The sequence below is a fragment of the Nicotiana tomentosiformis genome, chromosome 2 (genome assembly GCF_000390325.3).
Source record: "Nicotiana tomentosiformis chromosome 2, ASM39032v3, whole genome shotgun sequence".
NCBI lineage: Eukaryota > Viridiplantae > Streptophyta > Magnoliopsida > Solanales > Solanaceae > Nicotiana > Nicotiana tomentosiformis.
This window is the reverse complement of record NC_090813.1, coordinates 70,544,723-70,566,737: the sequence shown is the minus strand read 5'-3', so window position 1 is coordinate 70,566,737 and position 22,015 is coordinate 70,544,723. Positions and strand designations below refer to the sequence as shown.

The following is a 22,015-nucleotide window of genomic DNA, read 5'->3' as shown; positions in this document are numbered from 1 at the left end:
GGCATTGGGTTGTTTTGAGCAGCTACTGTGATTAGAAATCATTGCTTCGAGCATTTGAGCTATGTGGTATTTGAGTTTTGAGTATTTGAGTTATGGTTATGGCTTTTGGTACAACTTGTTCAGACTTATACAGTATGTAGGTTGCGGGATTCAGATCTTATAAGAAATTCTGGATGTTGGAAATTGGATTTGAAGGCTTTGTGGGCTAGGTTGCATTGAGAAATTTTGGTTATATTGTGTTATCGGACCTGTATGGGATATGGTGACGTGGGATCACCCCTGGGTATGTTCATGGCAAGGTTATACGACGGTTTGATGTCTTTGAGAAAAACTCTGGACACGTTCGGGGACGAACGTATGTTTAAGTGGGGAGGATGTAACGACCCGACCGGTCGTTTTGAGAAATTGCACTTTGCTCGGTAGTTTACGGGCGTGAGTAGCTCTATATTATGTATTTTTACTTGTGTGAATTATCTGTTTTGGTTTTCAGGTTATTCAGGACTGATTTGGAAGAATGATTCTCAACTAGGGAGCTTTAAATTCGAAAAAGTTGACCAAGTTTGACTTTTTAGCATTTGACTTCGGATTGGAATTTTGATGGTTCCATTAGGTCCGTTGGGTGATATTGGACTTAGGAGAGTGTCCAGATTGTAATTTAGAGGTCCGTAGTGGAGTTTGGCTTGAAATGGCAAAAATTGAAATTTTGGAAAGTTTGATCGGGAATGGACTTTTTGATATCGGGGTCGGAATCCGATTCTGGAAATTGGACTAGGTCCGTAATGTGAAATGTGATGTGTGTGCAAAATTTGAGGTCAATCGTATGTAATTCGATAGGTTTCGGCATCGGTTGTGAAAGTTGAAGTTTCAAAGTTCATAGATTTTGATTTGAGGTGCGATTCATCATTTCGATGTGGTTATGCTTGATTTGAGGCCTTGAGTAGGTCTGTTTTATGTTATTGTACTTGTTAGTATATTTGGACGAGGTCCCGAGTGTCTCGGGTGAGTTTTGGACAAGGTTCGGATCATTTTCACTTCATGTGCAAAGCTGGAGGCTGCTGGTTCTGGTATGATCGCACATGCGGTTGGTTTGCGCAGGTGCGATGGCCGCAGAAGAGACAAAGGCGTCGCAGATGCGAGAATAGTGCTGGGTGAGGAAGACCGCAGAAGCATAGATTTGGGCGCATACGCGATGCCGTATGTGCGGCAGCTCGAGCGCAGGTGCAGAGTTAGAGGGTGTCAGCAGAGGTTGCAGGTGCGATGGGATTTATGCACATGCGATGGCGCATATGCGGGCAATGAGTCAAAAAGTAGAAATGGGAGAAAGCCGGGTAGCGCAGGTGTGAGGTGTTTCCTCAAAATCGGTGGTCGCAGGTGCGATGAATTTTCCGCAAATGCGGATGTGCTGGGCTAAATGTTATATACAAGGGTTTGCAATTTTGGCTTCATTTTTACATTTTCAAGCTCGGATTAAGGCGATTGTTGGAGCAATTTTCACCATATGAATTAGGGTAAGTGTTCTCTACTCAGTTTTGGTTATATTCCATGAATCTATCTTCGATTTTAGCTTTTGGTTGATCAATTTTAACGAGGAAATTTGGGGTTTTGGCCTAAAGTTTCATAATATGAATTTTCGAGTTTTGAACATTGAATTAGAGTCGGATTCGAGTGAAACTAGTATGGTTAGACTCGTAATTGAATGGGTTGTTGAATTTTGTAAATTTTGTCAAGTTTCGAGGTGAGGGCCGGGGTTGGGCTTTTGGTCGATTTCGGGCTTTTGATTCAAGATTTGATCTTTTTCGATCGAGATTGGTTCCTTTGGCATTGTTTGATGTACTCGAGTTGTTTTTGGTTAGTTTCGAGCCATTCAAAGGTTGGAACGCACGATATGGCATCTTTGGAGCACCGCTTGGCTTGTTCGACATTGGTATTGGCTTGTTCAAGGTAAGTAACTTTTCTAATCTTAGTGCTGAGGGTATGAAACCCTGAAATACGTGTTATGTGATTGGTATTGAGGTGACGCACATGCTAGGTGACGGGCGTGTGGGCGTGCACCATGTGAATTGGGACTCTGTTTCCATGGCACTGTATAATGGTCCTACTTTGTTAACGTCCGTGTTTTCACCATGTGATAAAGTAATTGAGTTGTCAATCATGCTAGACACCATGTATAGGCTTTATGACGATACTGCTAGGACCCGTAGTGGTCGTTGCTTGCTGTTATTTCACTGATTTCATTGATATTTCGTACTCAGTCATATTCATTCATATCATATCTCAGTCTTAGTTATTTATTGATACATCATATCATTGTTGTCGGGCTAGTTTCATGGCATTGTGAGCCCGTGAGTGAGACTAGAGAGTGATGACTGAGTGAGGCTGAGGGCCCGAGTGAGGTTGATATTTTGGGATCGGGCTGCATGCCGCAGCATGTTATATGGATTACATTTTATGGGATCGGGCTGCACGCCACAACGATATAGCGCTTGGGCTGAAAGGAGCCCCTCCGGAGTCTGCACACCCCAGTAAGCGCAGTCAACTATAAATATGGATCGGGTTGCACGCCGCAGTGGGTATTGTATAACGCTGGGTGATTGAGTGTGCTGAGCGTAGTGAGAGAGAATGCGGGATAGTGAGATTGAGTACTCTGAGAATGTGAGTACATAAGCTCATTATCGAGATGCATTGCATTTGACATGTGTACTTGAGATACATGCATAGAGGTGCATTTCCTTCTGCTACCCTATATTGGGGACATTTATGATTTTACCTGTATCTTGACATGTAGGCATAGAAAAGTACTTTCCTCCTGCTATCGTGCTTTCTGATCCGCGTAACTCTTCTGTCTGGACTACGTTGTATGAAGTCGCTCCTGAATCAACTTTACCTTTTCCAAGGCATCCTTCACCAAATAAATACCATATAATTAGCCTCACCGGGCTCAAACCATCCGATAGGTGAACAACACCGCCGACCATATAGAGCTTCAAATGGAGCTATCTCGATGCTGGATCGGTAACTTTTATTATAAGAAAACCCGGCCAAAGGCAAGAAACGATCCCACTGACCTCTGAAGTCAATCACACATGCCCAGAGCATATCCTCCAAATCGAGTTGGGTAACCTCGACGGGTTTTCCTGGGTGGATCTAGCAGAATGGAGGCTAACGTCGAGCTCACGGACAGTTGAACTAAATAGCCTATTATGCTCAATAGTTTTCCTATACTTCTCTTCCCGTTGGGCATGTTTCGCATCCACAACAACAAGCTCTTCACTTTTGGAGTTCAAGGTTGCTTCCAAGTTAATCACTCTTTCAGCGGAGGCAGCCTCGTGGTCAGTTGCAGCAAGAACGACGTTCTGGACTTCTGCCCATTTGGCCTTGGCCTCATCAAATCTAACCCTCAGCGGCCCAATTTATTGGCTAAGAGTTACCACTTCTTGCTCGCTTTGCTGCAAACGAGCCTCCAAGACAGCGGCCTTATCAGCTCTGGTTTCTATTTCCGAGAGGTAGAGAACAGTCTGGAAGCGTTCCGCCAAAAGCTGATCCCATTCATAAGTAAGTTCTTCCTTCTGACGAATCAACCTTTGAAGGCACTCAAAAGTAAGAAAGTTGGCCTACAAAACAAGAAGAAGTAAAACTTAGATTACATTCATACTAAAGAAGAAGAAGTGACGAAGGAAGAAAAGAACGTACCGCTACATCATTGTGCATGGCATTGTTCAACAAGCATTCTCCCGAGAGTGCCTGAATCTTTTCCCAGTCCTTTTCCGAAGCCAAAGGCTTCAGATAATTAGCAAGCTCCATCGGTCGGGACAACAAGTTTCACCCGGTAGAGACCGAAAGAGTAACGTTCCTCCTCCTTTGTAGATCTTCAGAAGGGGCGGCATAATTTTATCTCAAATTCCCATGAACTGGGGACCGTAGAAGAAGAAAACCTTTTTCATGGCCAGGTGCATCCAGTGGAGGTGATATAGCAACTGTTGGTGCAAGAGTGGTGAAGATGGAAGTGATGTAGTAGTTGTTGGTGTTAGTGAAGGTGGATATGGAGCTGATGGAGTTGAAGAATGAGAAGTAGCTACATCGAATGCAGTGTCGGTTATTGAATGCTCTCCAACTAAAGATGTCAATGACCCGGTATTCAGCCCCGGAACACCAGTTTCAGCAGTTGGGGCCCGAAAATGGGAGTTGGCATATTCCACTAAATCAGATTCTCCCCAAAGTGCTGAGACGTCGCCTTCAGTTGGTGCAATTATCTCAACAGGTCGAGCATCCTGTTGAGATGATGATGGGCGTTGCCTTCTATGTAAAGAAGCTCCCTCATTACCAGCTTCTTCATCATCATCGATTACCATAGTGTCTATGACTGGTCCGGAAGGAGGACCAGTCATCATTGCCACCGGAGATAACTCGAGGGCACTAATCTTTTCCCTTTTATTCTTTTCCCCGGCCGCGGAGGAGCACTTTCTCTTTGTTTGTTTATCCTCCAGCCGGACTCCGTAAAGAAATATTTGCACCCTAAACAGGCCCGGAGATACATGTTCAAGTAAGTTCTTCCTGAAGCAGCCTCGCTGCATCCGCAAGATCAGCTAGAATGTCGACCTTGGGGACAGCAACAGAGCCCGCAGGTGGACCTAATTGCATGAACAAAGTCAGAAAGGTTCCACAAAGTTCTTCATATACAAAAATGGAAGTAAAGTAAATTAGAGTTACCATGATTTTTGGCCTTCCACCCGTACGTAAGGGACAAACCTTTCCACGAACGAGTTTCGGGTGTTGTGATATCCCAAATCATCTGAACCCACCGGTTCAAACCTTCCACCACCGGTGGGAGCCATCGAGTTGCTGAAACATGTGGAGGGTGAAGAGATGATACGACCATCGAAGAATATCTAGTAAGAAGAATATTACACAAAGAACTTACGAGTGCGGTTCCAAGCAACCGGAAAGGATGAAGCCGTTGTTGGAATGATGTCATTGGTGGCAACTGCAACGAACCGTTCCATCCATCCACGGTCATTGCCATCATCCATGCTAGACAACAAAGCATGGTGACGACTTTTGCAAAGGTTTATCATTCCCCCGCGGAAGATTTTGGGGGAATAGAGATTCATCACATGAGCTAAGGTTAGCTCCTCTCCAGTTTCTTGGCACAAGCGTCGGAGGCAGGTGATCGTCCTCCACCCTGAAGGACTTACCTATGCCAAAATTATATGTTAGCGAAGGCTAAATTCTGCAATTACGTTATCAAGCTCTCCGCTCAAAGAAAATGCACCCAAAGTAAAGGGATACGTGAAAAAGTATGTAAAACCTTCCTTAGGAAGGGTCACTCGCTCCGATAGATCAAGAACGATAATTTCCAACTCATTACTGCGGAAGCCCTCCTTCACAGCAGGAATACTTGAAGGACGAATGGAAGAAGGGTACCTACTAACAACCCATATACGAGGGTTAGAAGTAGGAAATTTCTCTTGAAGATCCTTCGAAGTGCTAAGCCTTCTTGGGATGATGGAATCCACTGTTGGAGGAACGGAATCCTCGAGTTTGTTCTTATTCTTTGTATGACCACCACGTTTGGAGTAAGAAGCTAGTGGAAAAGAAGAAAGTAAAGAGTTTATGTTTGTAGAAAATTAGAAAAAGGATGAAAACAAGGATGCAAATTAGAAGCTCAAGCAATTGTGCAACGCTAAGGAAAAGAAAGTTGCGTATAAGTAAAATTTTGGCGGCTAAATTCATGGCCATGATGTCACGACCCAAAATCTGACTAGTCGTGATGGCACCTAACCCAACCCGCTAGGTAAGCCAGTTAACCACTAACTAATTTCAATAATAATTAATAAAGCAATTAAGTAAAGAAATTATCTAAATCTGAATCTGATACATTCCCCACAAACTGGTAGTACAAATCATGAGCTTCTAAGAATAGAGTTTACAAAGCGGAAATGAAATAAATACATCGTCTGTTTGAAAAGTACATAAACAGAGTTTTACAGATCTAAAGCTACCACGAACAAGAGGCAGCTACAGCCGGAACGCAGGTACATCTTCAATCCATCTCCCATCGAACACAACAACATCAGCAACCAACATCTGCACGCAAGGTGCAGAAGTGTAGTATGAGTACAACCGGCCCCATGTACTCAATAAGTAACAAACATAACCTTAGGTTGAAAGTAGTGACGAGCTAACAAAAAGGCCAGGTACAACACCAATATTCCACAACAGTTCATAATAGCATAGTACAATAACAAAAGAGTATCTCGCAAATAAAGGCTCAGTTCGTTCACAGTTCCAGAAAAATAGGCATTTCTTTTCAACTATCTCAGTGAAAACCCAAATCTTTTACCGAAAAAGCCAAAGTACGAGTAATTTTGAAAACTGTGGTTTTTTCCCAAAACTCCTTTCAACAAATAGTAACGAATATATCATTGTTTTTATCATTTAATTAGTATTTTGAGATGAACATTTGGGAAAAGATTAAGAAATCTCATAGAAACGAATTTTTGAGATTTCAGTGTCGATTCGCAGTCGGATTTGAGTGAAACTGGTATGGTTGTCGGATTTTATAAGTTTCGTTGGATTGTGAGACATGGGACCCACGAGCGATATTTGGGTAAAAATATCAATTTTTTGTTAGAAAATTTGTACTTTCTTATGGAATTTATTCCTACAATTTGTATTGATTTAATTGAATTAATTATGACTAGATTAGAGCCGATCGAAGTCGAAAAATCGAGGAAAAGACATACTACTTGACTGATTGAGCGTGGTTTGAGGTAAGTGACTTGTCTAACCTCGTGTGGGAAAAATTTTCCTTAGGATTGATATTGATATGAAAATGTTGATGTGTTGAAAGTCGTGTACACGGGTTAAATGTGGAAGATTATGTCTTTAAATTGTGTAGAGCACTATTGCATATTAATTAAATTATTTTATTTTGTTATACTCATCATCATTAATATATTTTCGTATTTTAAATTTTTCTGACCTGTTCCTGCTAAGTGTTTTACCTGTTTAGTTGAAACTCTGTTTCTTTTGTTATGTGCATTACTTGAAGGATGTATTTCTTAATTTAAATATTATTTAAAATTTAGTATTTTATATTTAAAAATTTAATATTTAGACAAGGGGTTAAAGTTGTGAAATATTATTTTTGCTGACTATTTTGTGAGATTTTCATATTTATTGTGATGGAGCCGTGAGCTCTTTATTATGAAAAATATTGTTGTTGATTTATTTTGGCATGAGCCATGAGCTCTTTACTGTGAAAAATATTGTTGTTGATTTATTTTGGCAAGTTGAAATATTTGGGCAGTTGAGGTGCAAATTGTGATATATTGTGATATTGATACACATGCAGTGGTATAAAGGCTGAGTGTTGAAACACATGCGGTGCGATAAGGGTGGCTTGAAACGCGTGGCTAGTAGGGGAACTACTAGAAGTTATGCGGTGTGATAAAGGTGGCTAAAATACGGGATGCTATTTTGGGAAAAATATTTTCTTTAAAATTTAATGTGAAGGCTCCTGCGGTGATATAAGAAAATGAGATATTGTGAATTTATTTATGATTTGGGACTACGAGGCGATACCTCGGGAGTGCCCTTGTTGATATTTCTTTATGGCTGCATTGTCTTTTGGTTATTTTTTGTGTTTCCCTTAAAGTTGTAAATTTCAGTTTTTCTTCCTCGAGGTGTTAATTGCCCTTATTCTGTGTAGTTAAATTGTGACATACTACTTACTTGATTTATCCCCATTGTGATTATTGTTATTATATTGTTAAACTTTTCTCCTTGTCTTTTATTATTCCAGTAGGGCTTGACCTAACCTCGTCACTACTCTACCGAGGTTAGGCTTGGCACTTACTAGGTACCGTTATAGTGTACTCATACTACGTTTCTGCACATTATTTTGTGCAGATCCAAGTACATCTTATCAGACCAAGCATCCGTGAATTAGCCATACGAGAAGACTTCGAGGTATATCCCGCAGACTCCGGAGTCCCCTTCTATCCTTATTATGTTGCTTCCTTATTTTCTTTAGATTCTGATATATAGAGATATTGAGGATAAATCCTTATAAGCTTGTGACTTATTTCTATCGGGTTTTGGGAGTTGTAATTATGTGAATTTGTAGATCTATTTATTTCAGATTTCTATTGTTATTCCGCATTGATAGGCTTACCTAGTCTTAAAGACTAGGTGCCATCACGACATCCTATGGAGGGAATTTGAGATCGTGCCAAGTTGGTATCAGAGCTCTAGATTTATAGGTATTATAAGTCACAAGCAGGTTTAGTAGAGTCTCCCGGATCGGTACAGAGACGTTTGTACTTATCTTCGGGAGGCTATATAACTGTTAGGAAAATGTTCACTTCTTTGATTCCTTATCGTGTGCATTTGTTGACTTCGAAGATCTAAACCATTTTCTTTCTATTCTCTCACAGATGGTGAGGACACGCACAACTGAATTCGATGATCAGACATCCACACCCTCTGTTGGAGCCACAAGAGGCCGGGGCAGAGGCCGAGCCAGAGGCCGAGGAAGACCATGTGGTGCAGCTAGAGCACCCGCACGAGCTGCTGCAGAGGAACCACAAGTAGCTCTAGTTGGAGAACATGCACCTAAGACGCCTGTTACTACTCCTGCACTTCAAGAGACTCTTGCCCAGTTTTTGAGCATGTTTGTCACTCTAGCTCGGGCAGGGTTAATTCCACTTGCTCCTGCCACATCTCAGGCCGGGGGAGGAGCACAGACTCCAGCCGCCCGTGCCCCAGAGCCTCGGGCCTAGGTTGACCATGCCCATAGGTTATACTAGTGCAACCAGTTGTCCTAGTTCGGCCAAAGGTTAGAGCAACAGTTTCAAAGGGGGAGTAGCTCAGGCTCGAGAGGTACAAAAAGTACCACCCTCTCACATTCAACGGTTTAGCTTCAGAGGATGCTTAGGGTTTTCTTGAGGAATGTCATCGTATCCTCCGTACTATGGGTATTGTGGATTCCCGTGGGGTTTCTTTCATAGTATTCCAGCTTAGATGAGCGGCCTACAAGTGGTGGCGGGCATATGAGTTGGATAGTCCGGCTGATGCAGCTTTACTCACTTAGGGATGTATGGCACACAGAGTTTATGTAGCTGCGCCAGGGTAGTATGACCATGTCAGAGTATGCAGTCCGATTCAGTGATTTGGCTAGGCGCAGCTTTGGTTGCTACTGTTCGAGAGTGGGTTCGTTAATTTATCGTGGGGCTCCACCCCAATATCAGATCCAGTATGGCCCGAGAACTGGAGATAGACATCACATACCAACAGATGGTGTCAATTGCTAGGAGATTGGAAGGTATGCAGACTCAGGAGAGAGAAGAGAGGGAAACTAAGAGACCTCGGGATTCTTGCACATATAACAATTCTCATGCCCCGGCTACATCCCAGCATGGTAGAGGCTATGTGAGCCATCCTATTCATTCAGCACTTCCATCTTCCAGCGTTATTCCGGCTACTCCCAGACCCCAGGTTCCATATTATGCACTGCCAATGTCTATTGTACCTCATGTACGGGGTGCTTTCAGCGGGCAGTCCAGTAGATTAGGCCCGAGCCAGTACCAGTAGCCACGTCCTTCGAGGGCTTGTTTTGAGTGTGGTGACACTTGTTATTTAATGAGGGATTACCCCAGATTTAGGAGGGGTGCACCTTCACAGATTTCTCAGGCCCCACCCATTCCACAGGGCCCTCAAGCTTCTCAGGCCATGATTACTGCACCAGTTGCTACTCCACCTGCACTGCCAGCTAGAGGTGGAGGTTGGACAGGTAGAGGTCTCCCTAGAGGGGGAGGCTAGGACGGATATTATGCCCTCCTACTAGGACGAACGCAGCTGCATCCGATTCTGTTATCACAGGTATTGTTCCGGTCTTCCATAAAGATGCATCAGTCTTATTTGATCCAGGCTCCACTTATTCTTATGTGTCATCTTATCTTGCCCCGTATTTGGGCGTATCCCATGATTCTTTGAATTTTCTGTTTATGTATCTACACCCGTGGGCGAATCTATTAATGTTGAATGCGTGTATCGGTCGCGTTTGATTGTTATCAGTGGTTTTGAGAGCAGAGTTGATTTATTATTACTCTGTATGGTGGATTTTGATATTATTTTGGGCATGGATAAGTTGTCGCCCTATCACGCTATCCTTGATTATCACGCCAAGACGGTGACATTGGCTATTCCAAGTCTACCGCGGCTAGAGTGGAGAGGTACCTTGGATCATGTTCCTAGCATGGTTGTTTCATTTCTTAAGGCTCAACGAATGGTTGAGAAGGGGTGCGATGCATATCTTGCCTATGTGAGAGATGTTAGTGTTGATACTCCCACTGTGGAGTTAGTTCCTATAGTAAGGGATTTTCCTGATATATTTCCCGCGGATCTTCCGGGTATGCCACCCGATAGGGATATTGACTTTGGCATTGATTTGTTACCATGCACTCAGCCCATTTATATTCCACCATATCGTATAGCCCAATAAAAATTGAAAGAATTAAAAGAGCAGTTATAGGGGTTAATTGAAAAGGGCTTCATTTGGCCGAGTGTATCACCTTGGGGTGCTCCTATCTTATTTGTGAAGAAGAAGGATGGCTCTATGCGGATGTGTATTGATTACCGCCAGCTGAACAAGGATACAGTGAAGAACATGTATCCATTACCACGTATTGATGACCTATTTGATCAGCTTCGGGGTGCTAGAGTGTTCTCTAAGATCGACTTGCATTCAAGCTATCATCAGTTGAAGATTTGGGAATCAGATATCCCGAAGACTGCTTTCAGGACTCGGTATGGTCATTACGAGTTCCTGGTGATGTCTTTTGGGCTGACCAACGCCCCAACAACAATTATGCACTTAATGAATAGTGTATTTCAGCCCTATCTTGATTCTTTCATCATTGTGTTTATTGACGACATTCTGGTGTATTCCCGAAATCTGGAGGATCATAAACAACACTTGAGGACTGTGCTTCAGACTTTGAGAGAAAAGAAGTTGTATGCAAAATTTTCAAAGTGTGAATTCTGGCTTGGTTCAGTTGGATTTTTGGGTCATATGGTAACGAACAAGGAAATCCAAGTAGATCCGAAGAAAATTGAAGTTGTGCAGAGTTGGCCCAGACCATTATCAGCTACTAAGATCCGGAGTTTTCCTGGCTTGGCGGGGTACTATCCCTGATTTGTAGAGGGTTTCTCTTCTATTGCTGCACCTATGACCAAATTGACCCAGAAAGGTGCCCCGTTCAGGTGGACCGAGGAATGTGAGGAGAGCTTTCAAAAGCTCAAGACAGCTTTGACTACAGTCCTAGTATTTGTATTGCCTACAGGTTCAGGGTCTTATACTGTGTATTGTGATGCGTCACGCATTGGGCTCGGCACAGTGCTGATGCAAGACGGTAAGGTGATTGCCTATCCGTCCAGACAGTTAAAGGTACATGAAAAAAATTATCCGGTCTACGACCTTGAGTTAGCAGCTATTGTTCATGCCTTGAAGATTTGGCGGAATTATTTGTACGGTGTCCATTGGGAGGTTTATACCAATCATCGGAGTCTACAACATCTGTTTAAACAGAAGGATCTTAATTTTCAGCAGCGGAGGTGGTTGGAGTTGCTTAAGGATTATGATATCACCATTCTCTATCATCCCAGAAAGGCCAATGTGGTGGACGATGCCTTGAGTCGTAAGGCGGAGAGTTTAGACAGCTTAGCATACTTTCCATTAGTAGAAAGGCCTTTAGCCTTGGATGTTCAGGCCTTGGCCAACCAGTTTATTAGATTGGATGTTTTCGAGCCGAGCCGAGTTTTGGCTTTTGTGGTTTCTCAGTCTTCTCTGTATGATCGTATCAGGGAGCGTCAGTATGATGACCCCCATGTACTTGTCTTTAAGGACACAATTCAGCACGGTGACACCAAGAAGGTCACTATTGGAGATGGCGGTGTATTACGGATGCAGGGCAGGCTATGTGTGCCTAATGTAGATTGTTTGCATGAGTTGATTCTCCAAGAGGCTCACAGTTCATGGTACTCCATTCATCCAGGTACCGTGAAGATGTATCAGGACTTGAGACAACACTATTGGTGGAGGCGGATGAAGAAAGACATAGTAGAATATGTAGCTCGGTGCCTAAATTGTCAGCAGGTGAAATATGAGCATCAGTGACCGGGTGGATTGCTTCAGAAGTTAGAGATTCTAAAGTGGAAATGGGAGTGAATCACTATGGATTTCGTTGTTGGGCTCCCATGGACTCATAGGAAGTTCGATGCAGTTTGGGTGATTGTGGATAGATTGACCAAGTCAGCTCATTTCATTTCTGTGGTTACTACTTACTCTTCGGAGCAGGTGGCTCAAGTTTACATTCGCGAGATTCTTAGGCATCATGGCATACCGGTATCTATCATCTCTGACCGGGGTACACAATTTACATCATGTTTCTAGAGAGTCGTGCAATGAGAGTTGGGTAGTCGGGTAGAGTTGAGTACAACATTTCACCCTCAAACAGACGGACAGTCCGAGCGCACTATTCAAATATTGGAGGATATACTTCGTGCCTGTGTGATGGATTTTGGGGGTGCTTGGGATCCGTTCTTTCCACTCGCGGAGTTTGCCTACAACAATAATTTTCAGTCGAGCATTCAGATGGCTCTGTATGAGGCCTTGTATGGTAGGCGGTGCCGGTCTCCAGTGGATTGGTTCGAACCGAGCGACGCTAGACTATTGGGTGCAGACCTGGCTCATGGTGCTTTGGAAAAGGTTAAGTTGATTCAGGATCAACTCCGTATAGCCCAATCTAGACAAAAGAGTTATGTGGATCGGAAGGTTCGTGATGTTGCATTCATGGTTTGATGAGCGGGTCTTGCTCTGGGTTTCGCCTATGAAGGGTGTTATGAGGCAAGTTGATCCCGAGGTATATCAGACCTTTTGAGATTCTTGAGAGAGTTGAAGAGGTGGCTTACAGACTTACACTACCACATAGTCTCTCTGCAGTTCATCCAGTATTCCATGTTTTCATGCTCCAGAAGTATCACGGCGATCCGTCTCATGTGTTAGACTTCAGCTCAGTCCAGTTGGACAAGAATCTATCTTATGTCGAGGAACTAGTAGCCATTTTGGACAGACAGGTTAGAAAGCTAAGATCAAAGAGCATTGCTTCAGTAAAAGTACATTAGAGGGGTCATCCGGTCGAGGAGGCAACTTGGGAGACCGAGCATGATAAGTGCAGCTGTTATTCTCATATTTTCACCACTCCAAGTATAATTCTAAACCCGTTTGAGGATGGACGTTTGTTTAAGAGGGGGAGAATGTAACGACCCGACCGGTTTCTTTGAGAGTTGTAGCCCCATTCCCCCATTTACTGCTCAAATTATGCTTTACATTTATTATGTGACTTTCCAGGGTGATTAGTTTGGGTCCGGTGAGGTTTTAGGAATAAATTGGAACACTTAGTTCCAAGGTTTAAAGTTCAAGTTGAAATAGTGACCGAATGTTGAATTATGTAAGTGACCCCGGAATAGAGTTTTGATGATTCCAGTAGCTCCGTATAGTGATTTTGGACTTAGGCGCCTGTCCGGAAATTTTTTTGGAAGTCCGTAGTGGAATTTGGCTTGAAATGGCGAAAGTTGAATTTTTGGGAAGTTTGATTCGGGAGTTGACTTTTTGATATCGGGGTCAAAATCCAGTTCTGAAAATTTTCATAGCTCCGTTATATCATTTATGACTTGTGTGCAAAATTTGAGGTCAATCGGACTTGATTTGATAGGTTTTGACATCGAATGTAGAAGTTAGAAATTCTTAAGTTCCTTAAGCTTGGATTGGGGTATGATTCGTGGTTTTAGCATTATTTTATGTGATTTGAGGTTTCAACTAAGTTCGTATGATATTTTAGGACTTGTTGGTGTATTTGGTTGAGGTCCCGAGGGCCTCGGGTGAGTTTCGGATGGTTAACAGATCAAGAATTAAAGTTGGGAGACTACTGAAGTTGAGTTTGCTGGTTTTTGGCTGATCTGGTTTCCTTCATGTGTCAAAAATCGAGGTCAGGAAATTAAAATAATGAAATCGAGGTGAGGAAATCAAAGTCAGGAAATTGAGGTCAGGAAATCGAGGATAATAAATCGAGGTGAGGAAATCGAGGTCAGAAAATCAAGGGTAGGAAATCGAGGTCAGAAAATCGATGGCAGCACCTGGATAAAGACTTTAAGTTATAAAACGGGAGCTTCGTCCCATTTTTTATTTTTGACAAATTGGAGCTTTGGGAGAGGTGATTTTTGAGAGATTTTCAAGGAAAGAACATTGGGGTAAGTGATTCTAACTCGGATTTGGTCAATATACACGAATATATCATTATTTTCATCATTTAATTAGTGTTTTGAGATAGAAATTTGGGGAAAATTTTAGAAATCTCATAGAAACGAATTTTTGAGATTTTGGTGTCGATTCGGAGTCGAATTTGAGTGAAACTAGTATGGTTGGACTCGTAATTGAATGGGGTGTCGGATTTTGTGAATTTCGTCGGATTCCGAGACGTGGGCACCATGGGCGATTTTTGGGTTAAATTTCGAATTTTGTTAGAAAATTTGTATTTTAATATGGAATTTATTCCTATAATTTGTATTGATTGAATCGAATTAATTATGACTAGATTCGAGCCGATCGGAGTCTAAAAATTGAGGAAAAGGCAAACTACTTGACTGATTGAGCGTGGTTTAAGGTAAGTGACTTGTCTAACCTTGTGTGGGGGAAATTCCCTTTAGGATTGGTATTGATATGAAAATGTTGATGTGTTGAAAGTCATGTACACAAGGTGACGAGTGTGTACACGGGCGAAATGTGAAAGATTATGTCTTTAAATTATGTAGAGCATTGTTGCATATTAATAAAATTATTTTATTTTATTATATTCATCATCATTAATATATTTTCGTATTTTAAATTTGCCTGACATGTTCCCGCTAAGTGTTTTACCTGTTTAGTAGAAACTCTGTTTCTTTTGTTATGTGCATTACTTGAAGGATGGATTTCTTAATTTAAATATTATTAAAAATGAAGTATTTTACATTTAAAATTTTGATATTTAGACAAGGTGTTAAATTTGTGAAATATTATTTTTGCTGAATATTCTGTGAGATTTTCGTACTCATTGTGATGTAGCCGATGGAGCCGCGAGCTCTTTATTATGGAATGTATTGTTGTTGATTTATTTTCGCATGAGTCATGATCTCTTTATTGTGGAAAAATATTGTTGTTCTTTTATTTTGGCAAGTTAAAATATTTGGGCACTTGAGGTGCAAATTGTGATATATTGTAATATTGATACGCATGCGGTAGTATAAGGGCTGGGTGTTGAAATGCATACGGTGAGATAAGGGTGGATTGATACGCATAGCTAGTAGGGGAACTACTAGAAGTCATGCGGTGTGATAAGGGTGGCTAAAACGCGGGATGCAATTTCGGGAAAAATATTTTATTTAAAATTTAATGTGAAGACTCCCGCGGTGATATAAGGAAATGAGATATTATGAATTAATTTATTATTTGGGACTACGATGCGGTACCTCGGGAGTGCCCTTGTTGATATTTCTTTATGGCTGCATTGTTTTTGGTTATTTTTGGTGTTTTTCTTAAAGTTGTAAATTTTAGTTTTCCTTCCTCGAGATGTTAATTGCCCTTATTCTGTGTAGTTAAATTGTGACATACTGCTTACTTGATTTATCCCCATTGTCATTATTGTTATTATATTGTTAAACTTTTCTCCATATCTTTTATTATTCCAGTAGGGCCTAACCTGACCTCGTCACTACTCTGCCGAGGTTAGGCTTGACACTTACTGGGTACCGTCGTGGTATACTTATACTATACTTCTGCAAATATTTTTATGCAGATACAGGTATATCTTATCAGACCAGACATCAATCCTTATTATGTTGCTTCCTTATTTTCTTTAGACTCTGATATATAGAGATATTGAGGATAAATCCTTAGAAGCTTGTGACTTATTTCTACCGGGTTTTGGGAGTTTTAATTATTTGAATTTGCAGATTTATTTATTTCAGATTTCTATAGTTATTCCGCATTGATAGGCTTACCTAGTCTTAGAGACTAAGTGTCATCATGACATCCTACGGAGAGAATTTGGGGTCGTGACAGGAGCAATCTTATCATCCAATACAACTCATTAATCATTTATTGAAAATTTAGTTAATTAATCATTGACATATACAGTCAGACCTTTTTATAACAACATACTTGTGACCACCTAATATTTGACTATATTTAAATTTTTATTACCTTCTACTATGTAAATATTTTTAGAAATTTAATATATATCTTTTTAGCTTTATTACATTTTGTTTATATAGGGTAAAAATTAAAAATAATTTAAAAGGTAAATTATTACTATTAGTATTTTTTTAATTTGTTTTAAATAAAATAAATTAAAAAAACCGAAAAATTTAAATATTTTTTTTAATTTTTGGATGGGAATAAAATAATAGGAAAATTAAAAGTATGGAATAAAAAGTAAAAGTAAAAGTAGGTGGAAATTGTTTTTAAAGAAAAGTAAAAGAAAGTGGAAAACTAAAAAAATAAAAGTAAAAGAATGTGAAAATTTAAAAATGAAAAGTAAAAGAAAGTTGGAATTAAAAAATAAAAGTAAAGGTAGCTGAATTTTTTTAAAAAAAATAAAAGAAAGTGCAAATTAAAAAAAAAAAGAAAAGTAAAAAAAGTGGGAATATAAATATAATAAAATTAAAAAATAAAAGTAAAGGAAAGTGGGGAATTTTTTTTTTTTTTAAAATAAGAAAAATGGGAAGTGGAAATTATTTTTAATTAAAAAATAATAAAATAATCTTAAAAAATTCCGAAACTTTTTCTATAAATAGAAGAGAAATGTGAGGAGAAGAAAAAAGAGGAGGGAGTTGACAGAATTTTATTTTCTTCTTCTATGCTAAGATAATTTTTACTCGTGTCATTCTTTTTTCGTCTCTTCTTTCGAAAAATCTAGCTATTCATCAACCAAAACCCAAAAAAAATACTTCATAACATCCCCTTTTTACACGCCAAAAAGAGAAGTCACTAGTCGAGGTCGAAGATTCCGTTGGAGGTCTGTTCACTAACTTTGATGTTCTTCTTCGCTTATGCTTGTTCGACCTTCGTTTGAGTTACTGTACCTGTTGTTGGAAACTCATTTCATGGGAAATTTTTGCATTAAAGGTTTATTCTTTCCTCTATTATTTTAATCTTATTTCATGTGATTTTATTTATTTGCCTTTAAACTTTATAAATAATAATGTAAATTAGTCCTTAAATGTTATATACTTAATCATGTTTATGAAAATATGGTATTCAAACTTGCTTTAAAGTTGGGAAGATTTTGACCCTAATATATTTGGGCTTCAATTGTTGGATTGTAGAGTATTGGTATATGATGGTTTTTTTTATTCAAATATCTAAAATCATACACTTCTTCCACAAGTAATTCCATAATTCATGACCATACAATAATCTCAAAAATATAGGAAGAATAATGAACACCGATAGAGTGCCTTAGGCACACTTTTAATTAATTTATCGCGATTATGTATACGTTCGCGTGGCATAATTGTGATTTCCAAAAATAAAATCGAAGTATGTGCTAACTTTGCCCAAAACAATCTTAGTAATAAAATGGTATTAATTGTGTACGCGTACGCGTGAAACGATTTTGGCACAATAAACAATACGGATTCACACACGTGATTCGTTTCAAAGATAATTCTATACTTTAATAATTAAAAGAGAATAGATAAAACATGAAAACCAATAAATCACAGTTCATTCAAAATTAATTCAAGCCAAGTTGTAGTCAATAAAGCGACCGTGCTGGAACCACGAGACTCGGAGAATTCCTTACACCTTCTCCCCGGTCAACAGAATTCCTTACTCGGACGTTTTTTTTGCAGACCAATAATAAAAGAGTCAAATCTTCCTTGAATAGGGATTCAAATAAAAGGTGACTTGGAATACCTAAAAAATTAATTCCAAGTGGCGACTCTGTAAATAATATAATCCCTATCCAAATTTGTCACTTTAATTGAAAAAACTCTTTAACCCACAACAATCCATACACATATGATATAATTTGGAGGTAGAAAAGGGGTGTGATAACTCTGGCGACTCTGCTGGGGAACATTAAAGAATTCGAGCTTGTACATTCAGTTTATTTGGCTTTATTAATTTTTGTATATAACTGTGATCTATTTGGGCCTAATGTGCTACTTGTGTACTCTTTACCACTTTGATATTGTTGAACTGTATTATAAATTGTCTTCTTGCACAACCCCTCTGAGTCTTCTGAATACAACCTCGGGAAGCGTGGATACGCGCCCCATTCTTTTTTTGAGATAAAGCCGGTGGGCCTGGGCTCCCGTTGAAGGATTATTAGTCACATATGTTTAAGACCGGGGAGGGTCTAGTAGTTAAGCCGGAGAAGTATTGCTCCCGATACGTTACCCCTTCCCAACTCGAGTTGTCCGCTCGTTTTATGGCCAGTCTAGATACACCTCATCCCCTAGGATATTAAAACTTAGAAGAACAAGCCACATGCCTGGTTATCCCTAGTAGGATCGTTTGTTGCATCATGTGCATTTGACTTAGCGAAGGTCGGCATAGGGGCCGGGTCCGTATAAGACAAGTATCCATTTTGAGTCCATCATGTTCACTTATGTGCTACTTGCTGCATCATTTGGAAGGCTTGCTTGTAATGTTTACCGACTTTAGAAAATTAGTTGAGCGAAATTGAAAAAAAAATCATTCCCCTAGTTTTGTACAAATAATTCATTTTTACTAAATAAGAAAACGGACTAATCCGGCATGAGGTGTCAAAAGAAATGGTCAAGTCTTGGGCCGAACTACGCGGGTCCTATTCTCACTGGATGTGAGATACGTAGGCAAACCTCAACGGTTCCGGCCCCAATTTTCAAAAAATTAAAAAATATTTTCCCTTTCCTTAATTCTCTCTTTAGAATTATTTCCTTTTAAAATCCAAAAAAAAAAAAAAAATTCAAAAATATTTTCCTTCTTTTCTGAATTCTTTCATTCGATAAAAATAAATCCAAAATATTTCTTCCGTCTTTAGAATTCCTTCTTTTAAAAAGAAACATTCAAATTTACATAAAAAGAAAAAAAAACTAAAAAAAAAATATTTAAAAGTCTTTATATAAAGAAATAAAAGAAAAGAAAAGAAAAGAAAAATGGGTCAGTCTATTCCTGATCTCCCTGAACTACGTAATGATCTTATTCATGCGGTGACATGATACGTAGGCAACCCCCAAAAGGTTCGATCAAAATATTTTTCAACGATTCTAAGATGAGGGGTCAAAATGAGGCGTGAGTGAAAAGAAAAAAAATGGTGATAATGTTAGGAGCGTGGCATATTACGTGTGATTCATATTTATAAAATGCCTAACTAACACGTTTGTTGTCTTTCATATAGAAAGCTTAAGGTGGTTGGTTTGTGGTAAAACTGGCAACACATCATTACTTTACCAGATCAAAGGGAACGGTAGTAATGGATAACAGTGATAAAATCGAGTTGGTCAGTAACAATCCCCAGGGTCCGTTAGTTGAGCAAGAGTCGGAGGAAATAAGAAAATTGAGACAACAACTGTCTGATGTATATCAAGCTTGGGTTTCCGATCAGCCTCCACCCCAGGGTCACTAAGAGGGAACTTCCACCGTATCCCGGGATACTCAACCACCGCTCCATGTAGTGAGCGATCACATTCTACCACCAGGGTATGTATCAAACTATAACCTCCATGCTTCCCCTGGTACCTCTAATATGCGACCTCTAGTCGCACCAGTCAGGAACACCCCTCTTGTCGTGTCTGGCGCACCAGTATATACAATCCCGCCACCACCTCCTGTGACGAGGCTAAACAACGAGCCACCACCTCAGGCTTATGATGGCCAATACAACTCTCCAAATATGGCTTTCAGGGTATCGGCTCCATACAATCAGATTCCTCAGTACGAGTCACCAGTGGAAAATGAAAAGCGTGCCAAGACAGTTGAGCCAGATAAGATGGCCAAGAAAATAAAAAGTCTTGAAAAAAACATAAAGAACATATAAGGACTAGGTGGTCACAAAAGTGTTTCGTTCAGTGATCTATGCATGTTCCCTCACATCCATTTTCCACCAGGGTTCAAGAGCCCAAAATTTGAGAAGTATGATGTATATGGCGACCCTATCGCCCACTTGAAAAGGTATTGTAACCAGCTGAGGGGTGCAGGTGGAAAATAAGAATTGTTGATGGATTATTTTGGGGAAAGTCTTGTGGGGGTAGCCTTAAATGGTTCATTGACCAAGATATCTCTCACTGGCATGTATGGGATGACATGGCACAAGTCTTCGTCAAATAATTCTAGTACAACATTAATATTGTACCAGATCGCAATTCCCTGTCCAATATGAAGAAAAAGCCGACAGAAAGCTTTAAGGAGTATGCCATCAAGTGGAGGGAGCAAATGGCTAGAGTTAAGCCACCCATGGATAATCATGAGCTGATCATTGTTTTTCTAGAGGCTCAAGAGCTTGATTATATCCAGAACATGATGTATGTTATGGGTATACCATTCGCTGAGGCTATCAAAATTGGGAAGATGGTCGAAAATGGTTTTAAAACGGGTGGAATCTTGAGTCAAGCTTCTTTTAAGGCCGCATCACAGGCCGTTCAGAATAGTTCAGTGGGTTTGATGAACAGAAACAAGAGAGAAGAGAGAGCCATGATGGCTTCCAGCTCAAGGGGGCCCCGCATGGCATTTAACCAATCATATATGCTTCCTCAGGTCCCACAACACTATTATCCCCATCAATATGCTTCTTATGTCGTGGCACCACATCGTTATGCGATGATGAACGCGCAATCTTATACGTGGCCACAACATTATACAAAAGCTCCATATAATCCCTAACCAAATGTTCCCCAATACAATCCTTGACCAAGAGAGCCTCTCAGAAGGAATCAGTTCACCCCCATTGATGAATCATACTCTGGCTTGTTCCAAAAGCTAGTCAGGCTAGGTATGTTGTAGCTAGTGGCCCCGAATCAGCCAAACCCCGAGTCCCCCTCACACCGAGCTGATGCTAGATGTGAATACCACTCCTGAGTAGTGGGACATGATACTGAAGATTGTTGGACTCTCAAAGGAGCAGTGGAAGACCTCATCAAGGTCAAGGCAATAGTTTTTCATGATGGAGGAGGCTCATGATGTGACAAACAATCCCTTGCTTGCTCACAACACTGGGCTAATAGTCGGAATGATTTGTGAAAATGAGGAATTTGATATGGCACTGAAGGCCATTGCAGCCATTACGAGATAGAGGAAAAGCCAAAAAAACGGTCGCCAAACCTGAAAGTTCCCTATCAGACTAGAGTCTCAGTAGCTGGTCTTGCTATCTTTCCATGTTCGGATTATTTCAAGGTGTGATCCGGATGTTTAACTTTATTGTCTTACTCTCCGTTGTAAACCCTTCTATCTTTAAAATTTTAAAAAATAAAATAAAAAATCAAATGGAATTAATATTTCATTGTCTAGGAATGTCTCTTTTCTTAATCTTATCACTTTTCTTATTCTCTTTTCAGTTCTGTTAAATGAAGATTTTAATGACATGATATGCCTGCAGACTTCAGGCCCAGATCCTAAAATGGTGTTAGACTTTGAAATAATGAATAAAAAATTAGAGTGCAATGAAGATAATTTTAAGGAAATAAAATAAAGAATCAGAAATGTCGAAACGTCCTTACATTGTAACGAGAGTACTGCCAAAAGAGAGTGTTGTACTTTGGAAACATTGAAGGAAATACCCTGAAACAACTGTCAACACAGGTGTAGTCAAAAGGTAATATGTTTGATCCTCTATATAACATTAATGTTCTCCAGTTGGAATGAAGAAGGCTTTCTTTCTCACTATCCAAGTACTATCAACCTTTTGCAAACCCATTGAGCCGGTTCCCTTTTCTT

The 22,015-nt window shown here is 40.1% G+C and overlaps 1 protein-coding gene across 1 annotated transcript; it reads left to right on the top strand.

The window, feature by feature from the left end:
* Positions 1–20,461: 20,461 nt before the first annotated feature.
* Positions 20,462–21,645, top strand: LOC138905009 (uncharacterized). Its single transcript, XM_070193514.1, has 2 exons — positions 20,462–20,839; positions 21,637–21,645. The coding sequence occupies exons 1-2, from the start codon at positions 20,462–20,464 to the stop codon at positions 21,643–21,645; spliced, it is 387 nt and encodes a 128-aa protein (XP_070049615.1).
* Positions 21,646–22,015: the final 370 nt, after the last annotated feature.

Bases quoted from the DNA above. Each gene is read 5' to 3' on its own strand.
- LOC138905009 (XM_070193514.1), top strand. From the start codon at position 20,462: ATGAAGAAAAAGCCGACAGAAAGCTTTAAGGAGTATGCCATCAAGTGG.